The sequence below is a fragment of the Rousettus aegyptiacus genome, unplaced genomic scaffold, assembly GCF_014176215.1.
Source record: "Rousettus aegyptiacus isolate mRouAeg1 unplaced genomic scaffold, mRouAeg1.p scaffold_m13_p_13, whole genome shotgun sequence".
NCBI classification, from domain to species: Eukaryota; Metazoa; Chordata; class Mammalia; order Chiroptera; family Pteropodidae; genus Rousettus; species Rousettus aegyptiacus.
The window spans coordinates 80,734,764-80,749,725 of record NW_023416288.1 but is presented as its reverse complement, the minus strand read 5'-3'; the positions used below and the strand labels follow the sequence as shown (position 1 = coordinate 80,749,725).

Sequence of the window (14,962 nt, the reverse complement as noted above, 5' to 3'; positions counted from 1 at the left end):
CAAGTTGGGTGAGGTGGGTCTCGAGGCATCACCAGGGTGGGGCAAACAGTGTTAGCCAGCTTGATGGAGACTCATATGGTGGCTGCCTGCACACTGGGAGGGATGAGGGCTCAATAAAGGAATGGCTTCTACCAGCTGGAGAAAGCTGCTCCCCTAGCCCTTGCTCCGAAGCCCAATGACTCGGTTCTTCCTTGTATGTCTTTGGCGCCCTTTGATCAGCTGCCCCAGTGTTGGAGCTCAGGGCAAACAAGTTGATCAATAAGTGAGTTTGTGTGAGGGCCCTTTAAAAAAATGCCTGGATCTCCAGACTTTTTCTGTCTCAGTCACAATCTTTGCTGGTTTTCATAGCCAGAAGTTATAGGGACTTCTCTTTCCGGCACTGGAACCCTTGGCCGGGAGCCTTGTGTGGGGCTTGGACACCTTGCTCTATACAGGGGACTGCAACAGCTGAGATAGCCCTTCTGATTTTTAACCACCACGAGTGGATATGGGGACTGGCCCCTTACATGTCTCTACCCTTCCTACCAGTCTTGATGTGGTTTCTTCTGTATGTCCTTAGATATAGGACTTCTGTTCAGCTAAAATTCAGGTGATTCAAAATGATGGTTGTTCTGTAGTTTAGTTGTAATTTTGATGTGGTTGTGAGAGGATGCAAACATAGTGTTTACCTACCTCATCTTGACCAGCTCCTACTATAGTTTTCAGGTTTTTTCTTTTAGTAGTTTTTAGCTTTATGTATTTTAGTGTTGTAATGTTTGCTACTAACGTTTGTGACTTGTATTTTTTTGTGTATCTTTGTCCTTATTAAATGCATTTTGCCTTGAATTCTACTCTGAATATTTTCACTCTGCTTTGTTTTTGTTTGAATATGCCAGGTCTCCTATTTTTAAACCCTTCATTAGTTTTTAAATTGTTACTCTTAAAATTGACATATATTTGAAGAAAACTTTTTTAATCCTTTCAGAAAAGCTTTTACAGATGTTATGGTTTTCTATTGCTGAATTCACAAACCATCTCAAAACTTAATGGCACCAAACTAGAACCATTTTATTATCTCTCATGATTCATGGTGGAAGAGATAGATGATTCTTCTCTGTGGATCTCTTGAGTTCACATCTTATCAAACTTAGGGATTTAATCTTGGGGAATCGCAAATCTCTACTTGAAGCTCCCACCATCTGACCTGCCCCCCTAAGGTAGTCTGCCTCTTGTCCAGTATTAGAATCCCTGGAAAGATGTCTATTTCATTTATTTCTACAGGCTCTAAATCTTTCAAGATATGGTGGAGATAGGTGGCATGTATGGCATAGATAGAGGAATAGTTGTTTCTGTTCTCTAACTTTACAGGATTTCTTAAGGGATCACATGACCAGCCTTTTCTGTGCCTTGTTCACATAGACCATTGGTTTCTAAGATCGGCTGCATATGAAGATCACCTGAGGAGGCTAAAAAACATCAATGTCTAGATCCCACCCACTCCCCCCTCCCATTCTATTTTAATGGGTCTGGGGTGTGGCTTGCACATTTGTTTTATTGTTATTATTTTTCAAACTTTTCAGGTGATTCTGACGTGCAGCTGAGGCTGAGATTGCACTGCAGACTGCTTCCACCCTGCCCTGGTTGGATTCTGCTTGAGATTCAAACCCTCTGGCTGCTTCTTTTCATCCCCCAAGTAATACGTCCTACAGACCTCCTTCATCAGGAGCTCCTGAAGACACAAATAGGAGAGACCATAAACCCTGTGCTAGCTGGAGCAGATATACTGGCATCTGTTTGACAGATTGTGCATTGGCTCTAGAAAGGGATTCTATACTTTGAAAAAGCTTATAAACCATTGGCCTTTGGGAGCCTAAGTCACTTTTTGTGTGTCAGAGCAGAGCTACTAGTACAGCTTTCTGTAAGGAAAGTTCTATATACTTTTTAAACCCTCCTGCAGCTAAACCAGCCCCTTAATTTTCAGAATAGGGTATAATCTTTTCCTCTTGGTTAACTGTAAAGCAAAAAAAAAAAAATCTTCCTTTAATTGATGATATAGTAAACTAATTGAATTTGAACTTCTTGTAGATTTTCACATCAAATTAAAAATTTTTAATTCTTATCAAAAACTTAGTTCTAAAATGTAGCCTTCCTTGAGAAAAACTAAAATCTGTCTCCCGTACTCTACAGTGCCTTTTTGAATTTTTTTTTCATGAGGTTTATAGGCTGCTGAAGACTTTTCAAAAAACAGCTGATGGGGTAGGTAAGCTGAAGCTGGTTAAAGAGGGACAAGAACTGAGTCCCCTTTCTTGCCCCCCAGTCCTAAACTTGTCAACCCACTTTGACACATGGAACAGCTCCATGGAGACCAGGTGGATCATGACTTCCTCATGTCTCCATTGGATCAGGTAACTTATCAGCACTTCCCACTAAGTTTCCACTGTTTGGGCCACTTGTAAAATTCTGTTTATTGTTTTTCTCTTGGACTGTGCTTGTGGCTTTCATTATGGGGTGTTATAAAAAATAATCATTTGAAAAAAAATACTGGAGATATTTGCAACACCAACTGTTTGAGAGAATCCCTTTTTAAACATGCATTAAAGATCTTTCTCGGGCTTGAGGTATTACTAGGAAATGTATTCTTCCTCTGCTGCTGATTCATGTTTAACCCAATGGACACTGTGGACCTTGTAAGCTGCTCAGTCTTCTCCTTCTCCTGAGCAGAGAGGAAAGTATCAAATCTGTGGCCACCTTGAAGAAATGTGTAGTGCATGAGAGTATTTAATTTTATACACTAACTTTACCCCTGGTGTATTTCTCTTAAAATTATTTTCCATTTGTCTTTATTTCCTCATCCATTTATTTACTTATTTTTCTAATGTATGTATCTTTGTTAACCTGCCATCTTTTTATGAATAAGCTGGTGTACAAATTAGCAAATGACAGCAATTCTAAGTATTTTAAGAAACTGTCCTTTTGATCCACTCTTACTACATTGGTCTTAGCTCTTGCCTTTGCTAATATGTCACAAAAGCCTCCTGCTGTTCCTGCTGTGTTGTTTCTCTTCCTGTTTGCAAAGTAGAGTTCAGCATCTCAGGGTAGATAGACTTTCATAGCAGTTCTGTGGCTCTTGTTTCTGCCACTTTGCCTTTGTTTGCCATTTCCACTGATCTGAAGCCCTTCTCCCACCCCTTCGCCTTTCTCTGCTTAGAGTCAATTTCCTTTGTGAAATCTTTTCTAGTTCCCTCCAGACAAGGCCAACTACTTTCTAGGTGTTGCTTCCACTCCTGGTACACACCTCTGGTCACACTAATCAGGCTGCTGCTCACTCATAGGTGCCTTTATGCAAATTAGAAAAAGGTTTCTGCCCCTTCTTCAAGACACTTCTAACTGTTGAAAAACCATCTTAATGTCTAGGTTGTTTACCCTGTGAGTGGCGCCCTGCTAGGGTTGTGCTGTGCCCAGTTGCACAGTTGTACTTGATGACCCTATCTGTGTTGTAATTATTATGAATTATCTGAATTTCCCTCAGCACCATTTGTCTGACCAGAACAAGCCCTCAACAGTCATTTGCTAAGGAAAAGAAAGAACAAAGTACAAATACACGCCACGTTCTTGTCTGGAAAAATAGCAGGGAAGGCATGCTTGACAAGGCCTTTTGCACTGAACATTATGAATATATTGTAATTCGGAGACATATTTCCCCCTACATTTTAATGTTTCTGAAGTCAGCAGATATCTTACAGTCAGTATATCATGATGGTCGAGAGTACAGACCCTGGAGATAGACTGCTTGGATCTGAATCTCAGTTCTACCACTTAGACACTTATTTATGTGACTTCAAGCATGTTACTTAATCTCTCTGGCCTCAGTTTACTCATCTGTAAAATGGGGATGACAGCAATAGTTCTCATTTCATGGATTTGTTGTAAAAATTATATGAATTATTATATGTACAGTGCTTAGAGTAATACCAGGCACCTAATAGTAGTCAGAGATATAAATGTTTACTGTTATTATCAATATTATCAAAGGCTATATATACATTTATTTCTTTTTAATCCTGAAAAGCTGTTTTTAATCTATAGCATACAGCTTATATTGATAGCATCCTGTTTCAGTTGGCTGCTGAGTGGGCCTATGCTTGTGTACATTGCAGTTACTACGTGCCCTCCCCGACCACACCAGTTTTCTGATTGCTGCAGTAAAAGATACAAAAACAGCAAAGCAACAAGTTTTTTTTTTTGTTTGGAGTTTTTCATTTGTTTGTTTGTGTTGTTGTTGTTGTTTGTTTGTTTTTTGCTTTTTCTTACAGGGCAGAAGAGAAAGGTGGAAAACTAGGACCTTTTTACAGACAAAGCTTGTTTTAAAGTTTAGCTTAACTTCTTGTTCATGTTCTAAAGCTTGGGTTGGTGATAAATCTTGACTTTACAAACTAGACACCAGAGAAAATTGGATTTGAAAACACAATTTTAATGTAAAATCTTTATCTAATTGCAGGACAACTTTTCTTTGAAAATTTTCAAGAAGCCTGTGCTACAAAGTGGCAAAAGGTAATGAATGATCCCCATTAGAACTCTCCAGGGTACCCTCAAGTTCGACAATAAATATGTCGCTCCCTGAATAGCTGTGGTTTTCCTGGTCATTAGTGTTCACTTGTGGCTCTAACTTCACATGAAGGATGGGGTATCTGTTCTCTAAGTTATTTCAGGACATCTCACTTGTGCAACCTTGTGGGAAGCTTTGTAGAACTCAGGCTCACTGCCCCACACTGTTGAGCTCTCCTTCCAATTAAGCAAGATCTGACTAATGCTGTCTTTGGAGATGCTCTGACCATTTTCATTATTAAACTAAATGGCTTTTCCCAGATCATATTACTTTAATCAACTTTACACTCAACTTTGATAAATATTCTTTCATACTATGCAGCACAAGCTAAAACTCTGAAAGCAGTTGCAGTATATTTATTTGGAATTTCAGCCACCCTTTTTTAATTGAACAAAACAGTATAAAAGCAAATAATACATGGATGATCTAAAACTTCACCTTGCCTAATTTTATTAGTTGATCAAAACCCTTTATATACATACACTTGGAAATTCAAAGCTATTTCTGTATAGAACTGGTCAACTTTAGCCCTATCCAAGGGTGTGTTTAATTATTAGTTCCCAGAAAGAATATTTACATGAAGAACAAACTTTCTCCAATAGGCCTTCTTATGGATTCATTTACCTTCAGGTTTCAGAAATAGCAAGTACACAGTTATTATTCTCCATATTCTAGAAGGCAGAGAAGCAGACAATGAGAATGAGAATGTGTTTACCTTAATTCACAGATCCATCCAGCGGGATCTGTAAAGGCTCAGACCACATTGGGTCACATCAAAGGCTTTGTTTTCTAAAGAAGTTCATAAAATCTAACGTAAACGCTCAAATGAGGACAAAAATACTTTATGGTCATCTTTTCTTTATCTAAAACTGGATTTCCATCTCTGCTCAAAATTGCATTTCTTTTTGGAATAATGTCAGCGAAGACAGACAAAGAGAAATTTTTCTCACCTAGGGTGAGGATTACCTAATGCAGCTTAAATGGTCACAGTGCAGCAAACTGGAGCCTACAACAAGAATCTGGCTCACACATGTATATTATTAGTTTTTAAAAATTACTATCAGTTGTCAAAATTTAGAACTCAGGCAATTTGATGTAAAAGACCTCTTTAAAATTAGAAGATCCATCCGTTCTCTGAATTTCCTGAGCCGTCTCCTCTCTATCTCTTCATTCAGCCTGAAAGTCATGACCATGGTTTCCTAATTCAAGGAGTAGGACATTTTTCTAAATATGAAAGAAAGTAGCCAGTGACTGCTCAGGCCCATTCAAAGGCTCACAAGACAAGCTATTGCCACAAAAGGATAAGCTTCCTGTTTACCACTTGGCACGACACAAAGTGGCTGTGCTTTCTGGCAATGCAGGACTTGACACACAGGCTGGGTTCTATCTATCAGGACAGTGGGGCTGAATGCTTGCTCTGTGCTCAGCCATCAGCCCCATGGCCTAGGTCCTGGACATGGGCCACCCTCAGAAGGGCACTTTTGCTTTGGCTCCAGAACCAGCCTTGGAATTCTGAAAGGAAGCAAAAGAGGGAAGGTAGCCTCACCTCCTTGCTGGCTTCTTCCTTAGCTTTCCTTTCCCTTTGTAGCCCAGTACAGGCAAAAGCTCTTTACATAAACCTGAATCTAACAATACATTTACATCTTTTGTTTTTAAGTTTCCAGGAAGCAGGAAACCAATGCCTCTGGAGAAACTGGCCCTTTTTACCAGTGTGATGGCTAGTGGGGGCTGTGCCCTTGTGTATTACCTTATACAAAGTAAGTATCCAGACAACCACCTGAGGCATAGCTTCTTCCTAGCTCTCTTATCCCAGGGGTACCGCCATCAAAGGAAATTCTTCAGATGGTTTCTGAAGATTAGAGAAAGGAGTAGAGGACTATTTTTTGAAGCCAGTACACCTTTCTGTTCCCTATAGCCACTTCCTTATCCTATAATTCTAGTTTTTAGGAGCCACAAGTCAACTGAAAAGACTTGGATTTGTTTGCATAAAAAGCCTTGCAAAAAACAAGACAGACCTCCACTCCAGTGCACACACAGAAGATACAAAATTTCTGAAATTACATGAAGAAGAGAGGGAAGGGTGGGGAAACTGTCTATTTCTCATGTGTCCTCAGCCTGTTTGCCCTGCCATTCTTTGATGTTGATTTAGTGGAAGAGAGGATCTTGAGCAAGGGACTCTGGTGAGAGCAAAAAATAAAAGCAGAGTCCAGGATAGCAAAATCTTAATAGATGTGGCTTCCAACTCCACTGCACTCAAATTTGAATTTGTAAAGACAGGTCACAATTATGTGAACAGCCAAGACATTTAAGGCCACTTATTAATCTGGTTTTGAAGCAGCAGCAGATTTTTCAGAGTGACTTTCTTTGAAGTTCCTTCATACTCTCTCAGCTTGGCTCCTCACCCTGACTCTGTAGCATTTTCACTTCCTGCTAGGATGTTAGAATCATCAGCAGACTGGTAAACAGCACAGCATCATCCCCACCCATCCTTTCCCACCTTTTTTCAGTCAGCCCAGAGGTCCTTCAGTTTGGATGTGGCCCAAGACGAGTATTCCCAGGTATAAATCAGACTGGGATAGCTCTGCCTCCTCTCCCCTCTGCCAAAGGGACAGAGGCAAGATAGACAGGAATGGGTGCATTTTTTTTTTAGATGGAGAGATTGATAGCCTTACTCCCTTAGGCTGAAGTCAGCTGATAGAGACAGCCCAGCTGGACTCTGCAGCCAACTGGTTAAATCCACCTTCAGAAAATTAGATAGATGATAGATAGATGATTGATTGATAGATAGATAGATAGATAGATAGATAGATAGATAGATAGATGTATTGATTAGATAGATCAGTCCATCCATCTACCTTTAGCTCTTGACTAGCTGTGTGACCTTGTGAAGGAGTCCATCACCTTCCTGGGCCTTGGTTTCCTTATCTGAGTATATTAGTACTTATATATGAGGTTGTAAAAATTAAATAATAAATCTCATACCTGTGAGATATTGAGAATTGTAAGATACATGACATATTGAGAAGAGTGTCTAGCCATGGACATCACTAAGTAAAGATTGTCTGGACCCCATCATCTGTTCCTCCTTTTCCTCTTAATGGCTGGCACCTTGTTAACTCCTACAGCATACCCTGCAGTCCCACTCTTGTGAAACAGCACAGGAGGGGCCTTTTCACCCTCTTCAGGCTTGAGGTGCTTCTCCCTTCTATTACTGTTGTTAGGCCTACAGGAGGGAAGCTATTTCTTGTTGCCAAACAAGAAACTTTGGGAAATCTGCCTTTGCTTTCTCCCTAGGGCTGCATGTACCTTAGACTATTAGGGAGGTGCTTCCTGGAGTTCCTAATAGATTTTTGGCCAAGAAGGATACCAGAGACTGAGAGCAGTTTAAATGCTTTTACCTACATGAAACGTTAGCATAAATCTATAAACTTGAAAAGTTAGTGTTGTCACGTCCTATATCTTGGCCTGAGGATTTTGTTTTGTTGATATTGTGGTCTATTTTCTACTACTTTATCAAGTCCTTCATTTAGTGGAAGAAGCAGCGTTTAGAAGTTCAGTCATAGATTCTGGCCCCCGTTGTGCCTTAAACTAGCAGTGTCACTTTGAGCAAGTCTTAGTATCCTAGGACTTTAGAACCAAAAGGAATGTTAGAGATCAGATCGGACCTCTTAGATGAAGAAATGAGGTAGCAAATGAGGTGAAGAAATGAAAGATGAATAAATTGAGACACTAAAAGATCAAGTACCTTGCCCAAGGTCATCTGCCACATTCCCACACAGATCTTGACTGTAAACTTTGGTTTTGGAGTCTCTAAGATGAACATTTTAGAATAGTCAGTTCCTAATTCTTCCATCCACAAATTTGATTTTGTATCTGTTTCCATGCTATGTATGAATTGTATCATTTAACTTTCTACAGAGAACCTACTTGACCAAGTTCAATAAAGAAAAAAAGTAACAACTATCTTTCCCACTTAGAAAATTTTTCCAGGGCTTCCTATTACCAGTTGGCATTGGAGCAGCTGCATAGCTGTCCAGAGGCCCCGGAAGCTCTGGGCACGCCTCTCAACATTCATTATCTCCAACTCAGTGATAAGTACCACTTCGTGGACATTGCTGATGTCCAGGTAACACGATCCCCCAGTGAACTACAGGCTATGAAGGAGAGGAGGGAGCTGCCATAATCTGGAGAGAGTCTTGGAGGAAGCTGGAATAATAATTTGGAATAGGAAACCACTATGTAAAACTGCTAGGGATTACTTAGGAACTTTTTTAAAAAACATGATAGAATAATTTATTTTCATGTATTTTTCTTCATTTCTGGAGAATTGATGTGGCAGGGAATGCAGTGTTCATGCTCAAGTCTCCATCTTAAACTGATAATGACCAGAGGTAGTTTGTCAACACTTACTTTAGCTTTGAGCTTGAAATATATCTTTAGCCAGTTAACTCTCATTCAAATGTAAACAACTCTTTAAATTTTAGTTTCGAAACTTATATCAATTGTGTGAAATGGCAGTCTATTTTTCATCTGTATTTTGTCTTTTTTTTAGAGTTCGGCTGATAAAATTCACCTGAACATAAATTTCATTTGTTCTTCAGTTTAACAAGTATGTGTTGAGTACATGCTGAATTAGAGGAATGATTCTCTGTGTGGATTATACAGAGATGCAGAAGGTTTTCAGAGTTTATGGTTTAAAACTCTAGAATAATACAGAGTGAAGGAAATATTAAGGTATAGAGTAGAGGATCAGTAGTGGGCTTGGAGGTTGTTGTGAAGAAAAGGAATGATGGACTGAGGAGCTGCATACATAGGAAGGCACATCACTGTATTCCTTGCCGTTGTGATCTTAGTGGAGGTTCAGGCTACTGAGGGACGTAGGGTGGGCTGGGGCAACTAAATGTACACACTTGATTCTGTGACTAGCAGAATCCTTAAAATATTTTGAGAATAAGAGTGAGATAATCTGATCAAGTTTCTTTTTTGTTATTGTTGTTTTTTATTATTTTTCATGGAAATAGTTTTACTGTTTTTTTTTTTCCCTAACTACAAAAGCAATTCATGCTCAAGTATTTTGATAAAAATATTTGATCTAGATTATGGTTTAAAAGAAGGTAAATTTATTCAGATTGGGAATACCTGGGGACTGGAAGCCTTTAGGAAAGCAGTGTGGCCACACAGGTATACAGTGGTGAGAGCATGAGTCAGTGCCACGGCCTACAGAAATGAGATGGATATGAAAATTATTGTGGTGGGTAGGTGATAGAACTTGATAACAGTTTTATAGTAGGAGAGTGGTGGGTCAAAGTGATTATCTTTAATGTCCGCCATGGCTAAATGGAAAAACGGCATTGCCATTAAGTGAGAGAGGGAACCTGGGAGAGAAAGAGAAGGGAGTGGACATGTATGGAGTGCACATTCTGTGCCACTTAGCCTTATTTCCATTGTCACCAAATCCCATCTCTGGTTACTTGACTGGATCCCTGCAAGCACAAAAACTTGGAATGGCCAGGGATTGGGTCTGGCTGTTCACAGTGACTCCCAGCACAGAGCATAATGCCTTACTTTGGTGCTCAAGAGGCCTGCAGTCACCTTTGCTGAGTGCAGGATGATGCAGCATCAGTTCCTTGATCTGGTAACCAGTGAGTCATTGAGGCAATGGTGGTTTTAGTGAGGAACCCCACCTAGTTAGGCCCAGCTTTTACTTGGGCCCAATTTGGCTGCTTCTGAGAGGGCTTCTTTCTGGGCTTTCCTGTAGCCCTTGGTAGCTCTATGATAGTGTTGGCTGTGGTGCTGGGTATTGACCTCTGCTGCTGAACACAGTGACTCCACAGTTACATAGTTCAGGGCCTGCTGGCCCAGAGCTAGCTATTGCCCCACCTTTTTCTCTTTCAGTTGTGAAGTATGTTTGACATTCTCTCAGGATTCTTCACTTCCTTTACAATCAACTGTTTATAAGGATGCCTTTATTTGTAGTTCCTTTATTTTGTCCAGAAGTGAAAAGCTTTAGTTGTTCATGAGGTAGTTGTCATATTGAAGGATTTTTTTCCCCCAAGTGTATGGGTGAAATAGTCACAAACTACCAGCATCTTTGTCTACCAGGTACTCCTGCTTTACTCACTGGCAAGGTCTAGACGGTGAAGATATCAGTCTATAAAGTGCCTCATCAACTGATGCACAACTGCCCCAAGTTTGGACATTGATCCCTCTGTTTGCTATACTTCAAAATCCTACTTACTTTAGCCCTTTTCTTTCCCTTTATATGGTTTGTTTTATTTTCTTTCGGTGTGCATAGGTGCCCAGTATATGCTCTGTTGTTTAATTTTATAATCCCCTGAGAAGAGCTGTAGCTTGATTGCAAAAGCGGAACCCTAGAGAATTGCTTTAGTGTGACTAGGTGACTGCTTGTCTACTCAGGGTATGGAAACACCATCCCATACCTGTGTCTTCTTTAAAGTTTATTTAAGTGAATAAAAGGGAGAATTTTAGAAAGTACAGATGTGTGTACACCAAAGCAGATTTTCTCTTGATGGTAGTTTGGAGTGGGTGAGATACACCATCTCTTAGCCCAGGAAAGTACCTTTGCCTATCACCCTGGGAGGTACCTGATGATGGGCTTTCTTGTTACTGCATTGTATCTCCTTCACAAGGCTCAAACTGTCTTTAGTTTTTACTAAAAAACCAAAAATATTGTATTAAATATATATGTATGTGTGTATATATACATACATATACATACATACACACACACACATACACACACACACACACACACATTTCTAATAAGAACATTAGAAAACACCTACCAGCTCAGTCAGAGTTTCTCAGGCTGATTCCCTAGGTTCTGAACATGGCAGCATCTAGGTAGTACTACCCACATGGTGTGAGCCCAGCCTGTGGTGACTGGTGACAAAGAACCAACCAAAAACTCCTTGTCTTTCCCAAAGGAGCCTTCATATATATATATATATATTTTTTTTTTTTTTTAAGGCATACTCTTTATGGTCCATGTCAAAGTATATATCAATTTTTTTTTTATAAAATTTCCCCCTTTTAAATAGTGAACTTTTTTTTTTCTCTTTTATTATGAAAACTTTCAAACATATAGGCAAAGTAAAAGAAGGTATGCTATGGAACCCATAAAGCTGCTACCTGGATTCTACAATTAACATTTTGTTCTTTTTTGCTTTATCCCATACTCATTTTCATCTAGCCATTTCTTTATTTGTCCATAAACACATATTATTATTTTCCAACATCCATTCACTTCACATTTATATCATTAACTAAAGTTTAAGAACTTGTTTATAATTCCTTTTTTTTTAGGTAAAATTTACATTCTGTGAAAGGTATAAATTTAAGTGTCCTATTTGATGAATTTTAACAAATACATACACTTCAAATCTCTATCTAGATGGAGAATGTTTCCATCACCTGACAGTTTCCTCATTTTCTTCCCCATTTGTCCCCTCTCACATACTGCAGCCTACCAGAGGCAATCACTTTTCCAATAGTTTTTCCCAGCATAGTTTAGCTTGTTCTAGAACATGGAAACATGTATTATGTTCATTTGGATAATGCTCCCTCACTTCACTATATTTTTGATATTTATTCATGTTGTCACATGTATCTATAGTTCTTTTTAACTGTGGATTTTTAAATAATCATTGCAAGTACTCACAGCATTGAGTTTAGCATATAAATTCTCCTTGCCAAATAAGAGGACTGCTCTTGACCTCACCAACCCATTCAAAGAGTGGCAGGACATTTAGAGGGAACTAGATGGGAAAAAAAGTGAATTTTCCAGTTAGGCTTAAGTTAGAAAACAACCTGATTCTGTAGGTAATCGCTGGATATTCTAGGGTAGCTCTAGAAACCTTTGTTTTGTCATCTCTTGAAAGGACAGCGACATATCAAATTATATCTTTTCATTTTATACTCCCAGTTGAAGATTCCTGTCTCTAGATCCAAGTCAGAAGGCTATCTCTATGTCAGCTCATCCAGAGATGCCCTCTTTAAGAGGTATTATGGGAAAATGGATGGGTTTGGGGGAACAGGAGGAGAACCCTCTGATGGAAACAATCCTAATTCCCATTTTCATTTGTAGTTATATGATTACAGTAATAAGAATTAGTTTTTCAAAATGAAATCCTACCATTTACAACGACATGGATAGACCCGGAGGTTATTATGCTGAGTGAAATAAGTCAAACGGAGAAAGATAAATACCATACAATTTCATTTATATGTGGAATCCAAGGAATAAAAAGAACAAACTAAACAAAAACAGACATAAATATAAAGGACAATCTGGTGATGGCCAGAGAGGAGGCGGGGTTAGGGGGTTGGGAGAAAAGTGTGAAGGGTTAAAGAAGTACAAATTAGTAGTCAATAGTTGGTCACAGAGATGGGGATCACATCATAGGGAATGCAGTTAGCATTAATGTAATGGCCAGGTGTACAGCCAGAGGAGAGAAAGAGCAATCAGGGACTGTTTATAAACTAAATGTCTAGCCAATGTATACTTGAAACTAATAATAAAATTAAGTTTAAAAAATTTTTAAAAAAGAATTAGTTTTTCAAAGCTTGAAAAGTTTCATGGTCTCGTCATCAAGCCAGTGCAATCTATAAAATTGTCCATTTTTTATGCTGCTAAATTTGAAGAACTTTGCAGTTATAGTGTACGTCTACAATAATTTGATATTTTTTTAACAGCTTCTAAAACTACTGCCTCGATTGTTACAAATAAATAAAGGAATGGATTCCTGTTCCAGAATTATTCAACACATTTTTTATGTGAGCTTTCCACCCCATTAATTGGCTTCTCTTGTCTAGGTGTCAATAGCTACATTAACTCATTTCCTGGGAAGCTTCTCTCAGAGGTGTTTGCTGTTCAGCCAGGATGTGTTTTAATTCTCCAGGACAAAAGGCACAAGCAGCCCTTAGGTAGCCCACAACAGGCTGTCCCTGGGCTCATTGACTCCAGAATTTGGGCTTGATGAGGGAGCTGGCCAGGTTCCAGCCAAGAGTTGAAGGTCCGCATGAATTTGGGAATGGGCTATAAGCTGCTCCTGCTCTTTCCTGATGCCCCTACAGTTTGCCCAGTCAGTAATTTGTTGAACTTGCCGTGACAATGATGCTAATTAAATAACAAGAACAGGTATTGACATGATGTTGACATTATGTTTGACATCGACATAATGTCAAAGCATTATGTTAACATAAAATAGTGTCTACAGAAATTTAAGACATTCCAAAAAACTGCTTTCCCCACTTTTGACCATGTCTTCTGCCTTAGTGTTTCCTTGATTAGAAACTATACTTTCGGTTTCTATCAGGTGGCACCTTCAGGGGGTCTTCTTAGAGCTCAAGAATGGTCAGCAGATTCCTTTGTTCGAACACAGTGGGGAAAATGGTAATGAAGTAAAAAAAGGATTGAATGTGACCAAAAAGACTCAATTTTCTCCAGGCATTGCTTTTCCTCATCACTATATACTCTCTATGGCTTCAAGCCAGTTTTCTAGCTACCCAGGGGGATGATTGTATGTACAGGCATATTGTAATGTTGGTATAATTCTAATTTGACAATGAAGGCTATTGAGGTTTTATTTAATCAGAAATGTTTACTATTACATTTATAATTATTTCGAAGTTCTCTGTACAAAAGCATGGAATAGTAATCAAAGATTTGTTGATTTTTTTTTTCTGGTGCTCACTTCTTTTCTTTTCTATGCCCCACACACCCCTCACAGTTTTCAGCTCCAACGAGAAGAGTAAGTTTTACTAAACAAGTTTTTAATTGTAAACATTAGGATGCTGAGGAAGAACAGCCTTTTATTTTGGTCACTCTACTCGAATTAATATTAAGTACCTATGGTACATTCTCCTCTCTGGCTCTCTACCTAGCCATTACATTACTGCTGACTGCACTCCCTATGTTGTGTTCCTCGTTCCCATGACCATCTATCAACTAATTTGTACTTCTTTAACCCTTCATCACTTTCTCCCAGCCCCCACACTCCCCTCCCTAATGGCTGTCACCAGATTTTCCTCTATATTTGTGAGTCTGTTTTCAATTAGTTCTTTTTATTCCTTAGATTCCACATATAAGTGAAATCATATGAGCCTTGAAGTCTAATATTCTGATAAAGCAGGCATGATGGAGTGCTTTCCAAGTAGGAAGAACAACATGAAAAAAATCTCAGCAGGGAGAAATGTGATCTATGCCCCAGAAATAAGATATCCAATTTGGCCAGTGTATATAGGTTTGCTGAAAACATAATAAAACAAAGTCCTGTTAAGGTAAGCTGGCTATAGTATGAATGCCAGCATTAGCATTTTGCCTTCAGCTTGTAGCCATCAGTTTTGAGAGTAAGT

The 14,962-nt window shown here is 39.0% G+C and overlaps 1 protein-coding gene across 1 annotated transcript; it reads left to right on the top strand.

The window, feature by feature from the left end:
- The first annotated feature begins 2,324 nt into the window (after positions 1-2,324).
- Positions 2,325-14,125, top strand: LOC107497277 (cytochrome c oxidase assembly factor 1 homolog). Its single transcript, XM_016118943.2, has 7 exons — positions 2,325-2,384; positions 3,218-3,266; positions 4,478-4,530; positions 6,243-6,342; positions 8,563-8,711; positions 12,531-12,607; positions 13,924-14,125. The coding sequence occupies exons 1-7, from the start codon at positions 2,325-2,327 to the stop codon at positions 14,123-14,125; spliced, it is 690 nt and encodes a 229-aa protein (XP_015974429.1).
- The last annotated feature ends 837 nt before the right edge of the window (positions 14,126-14,962 follow it).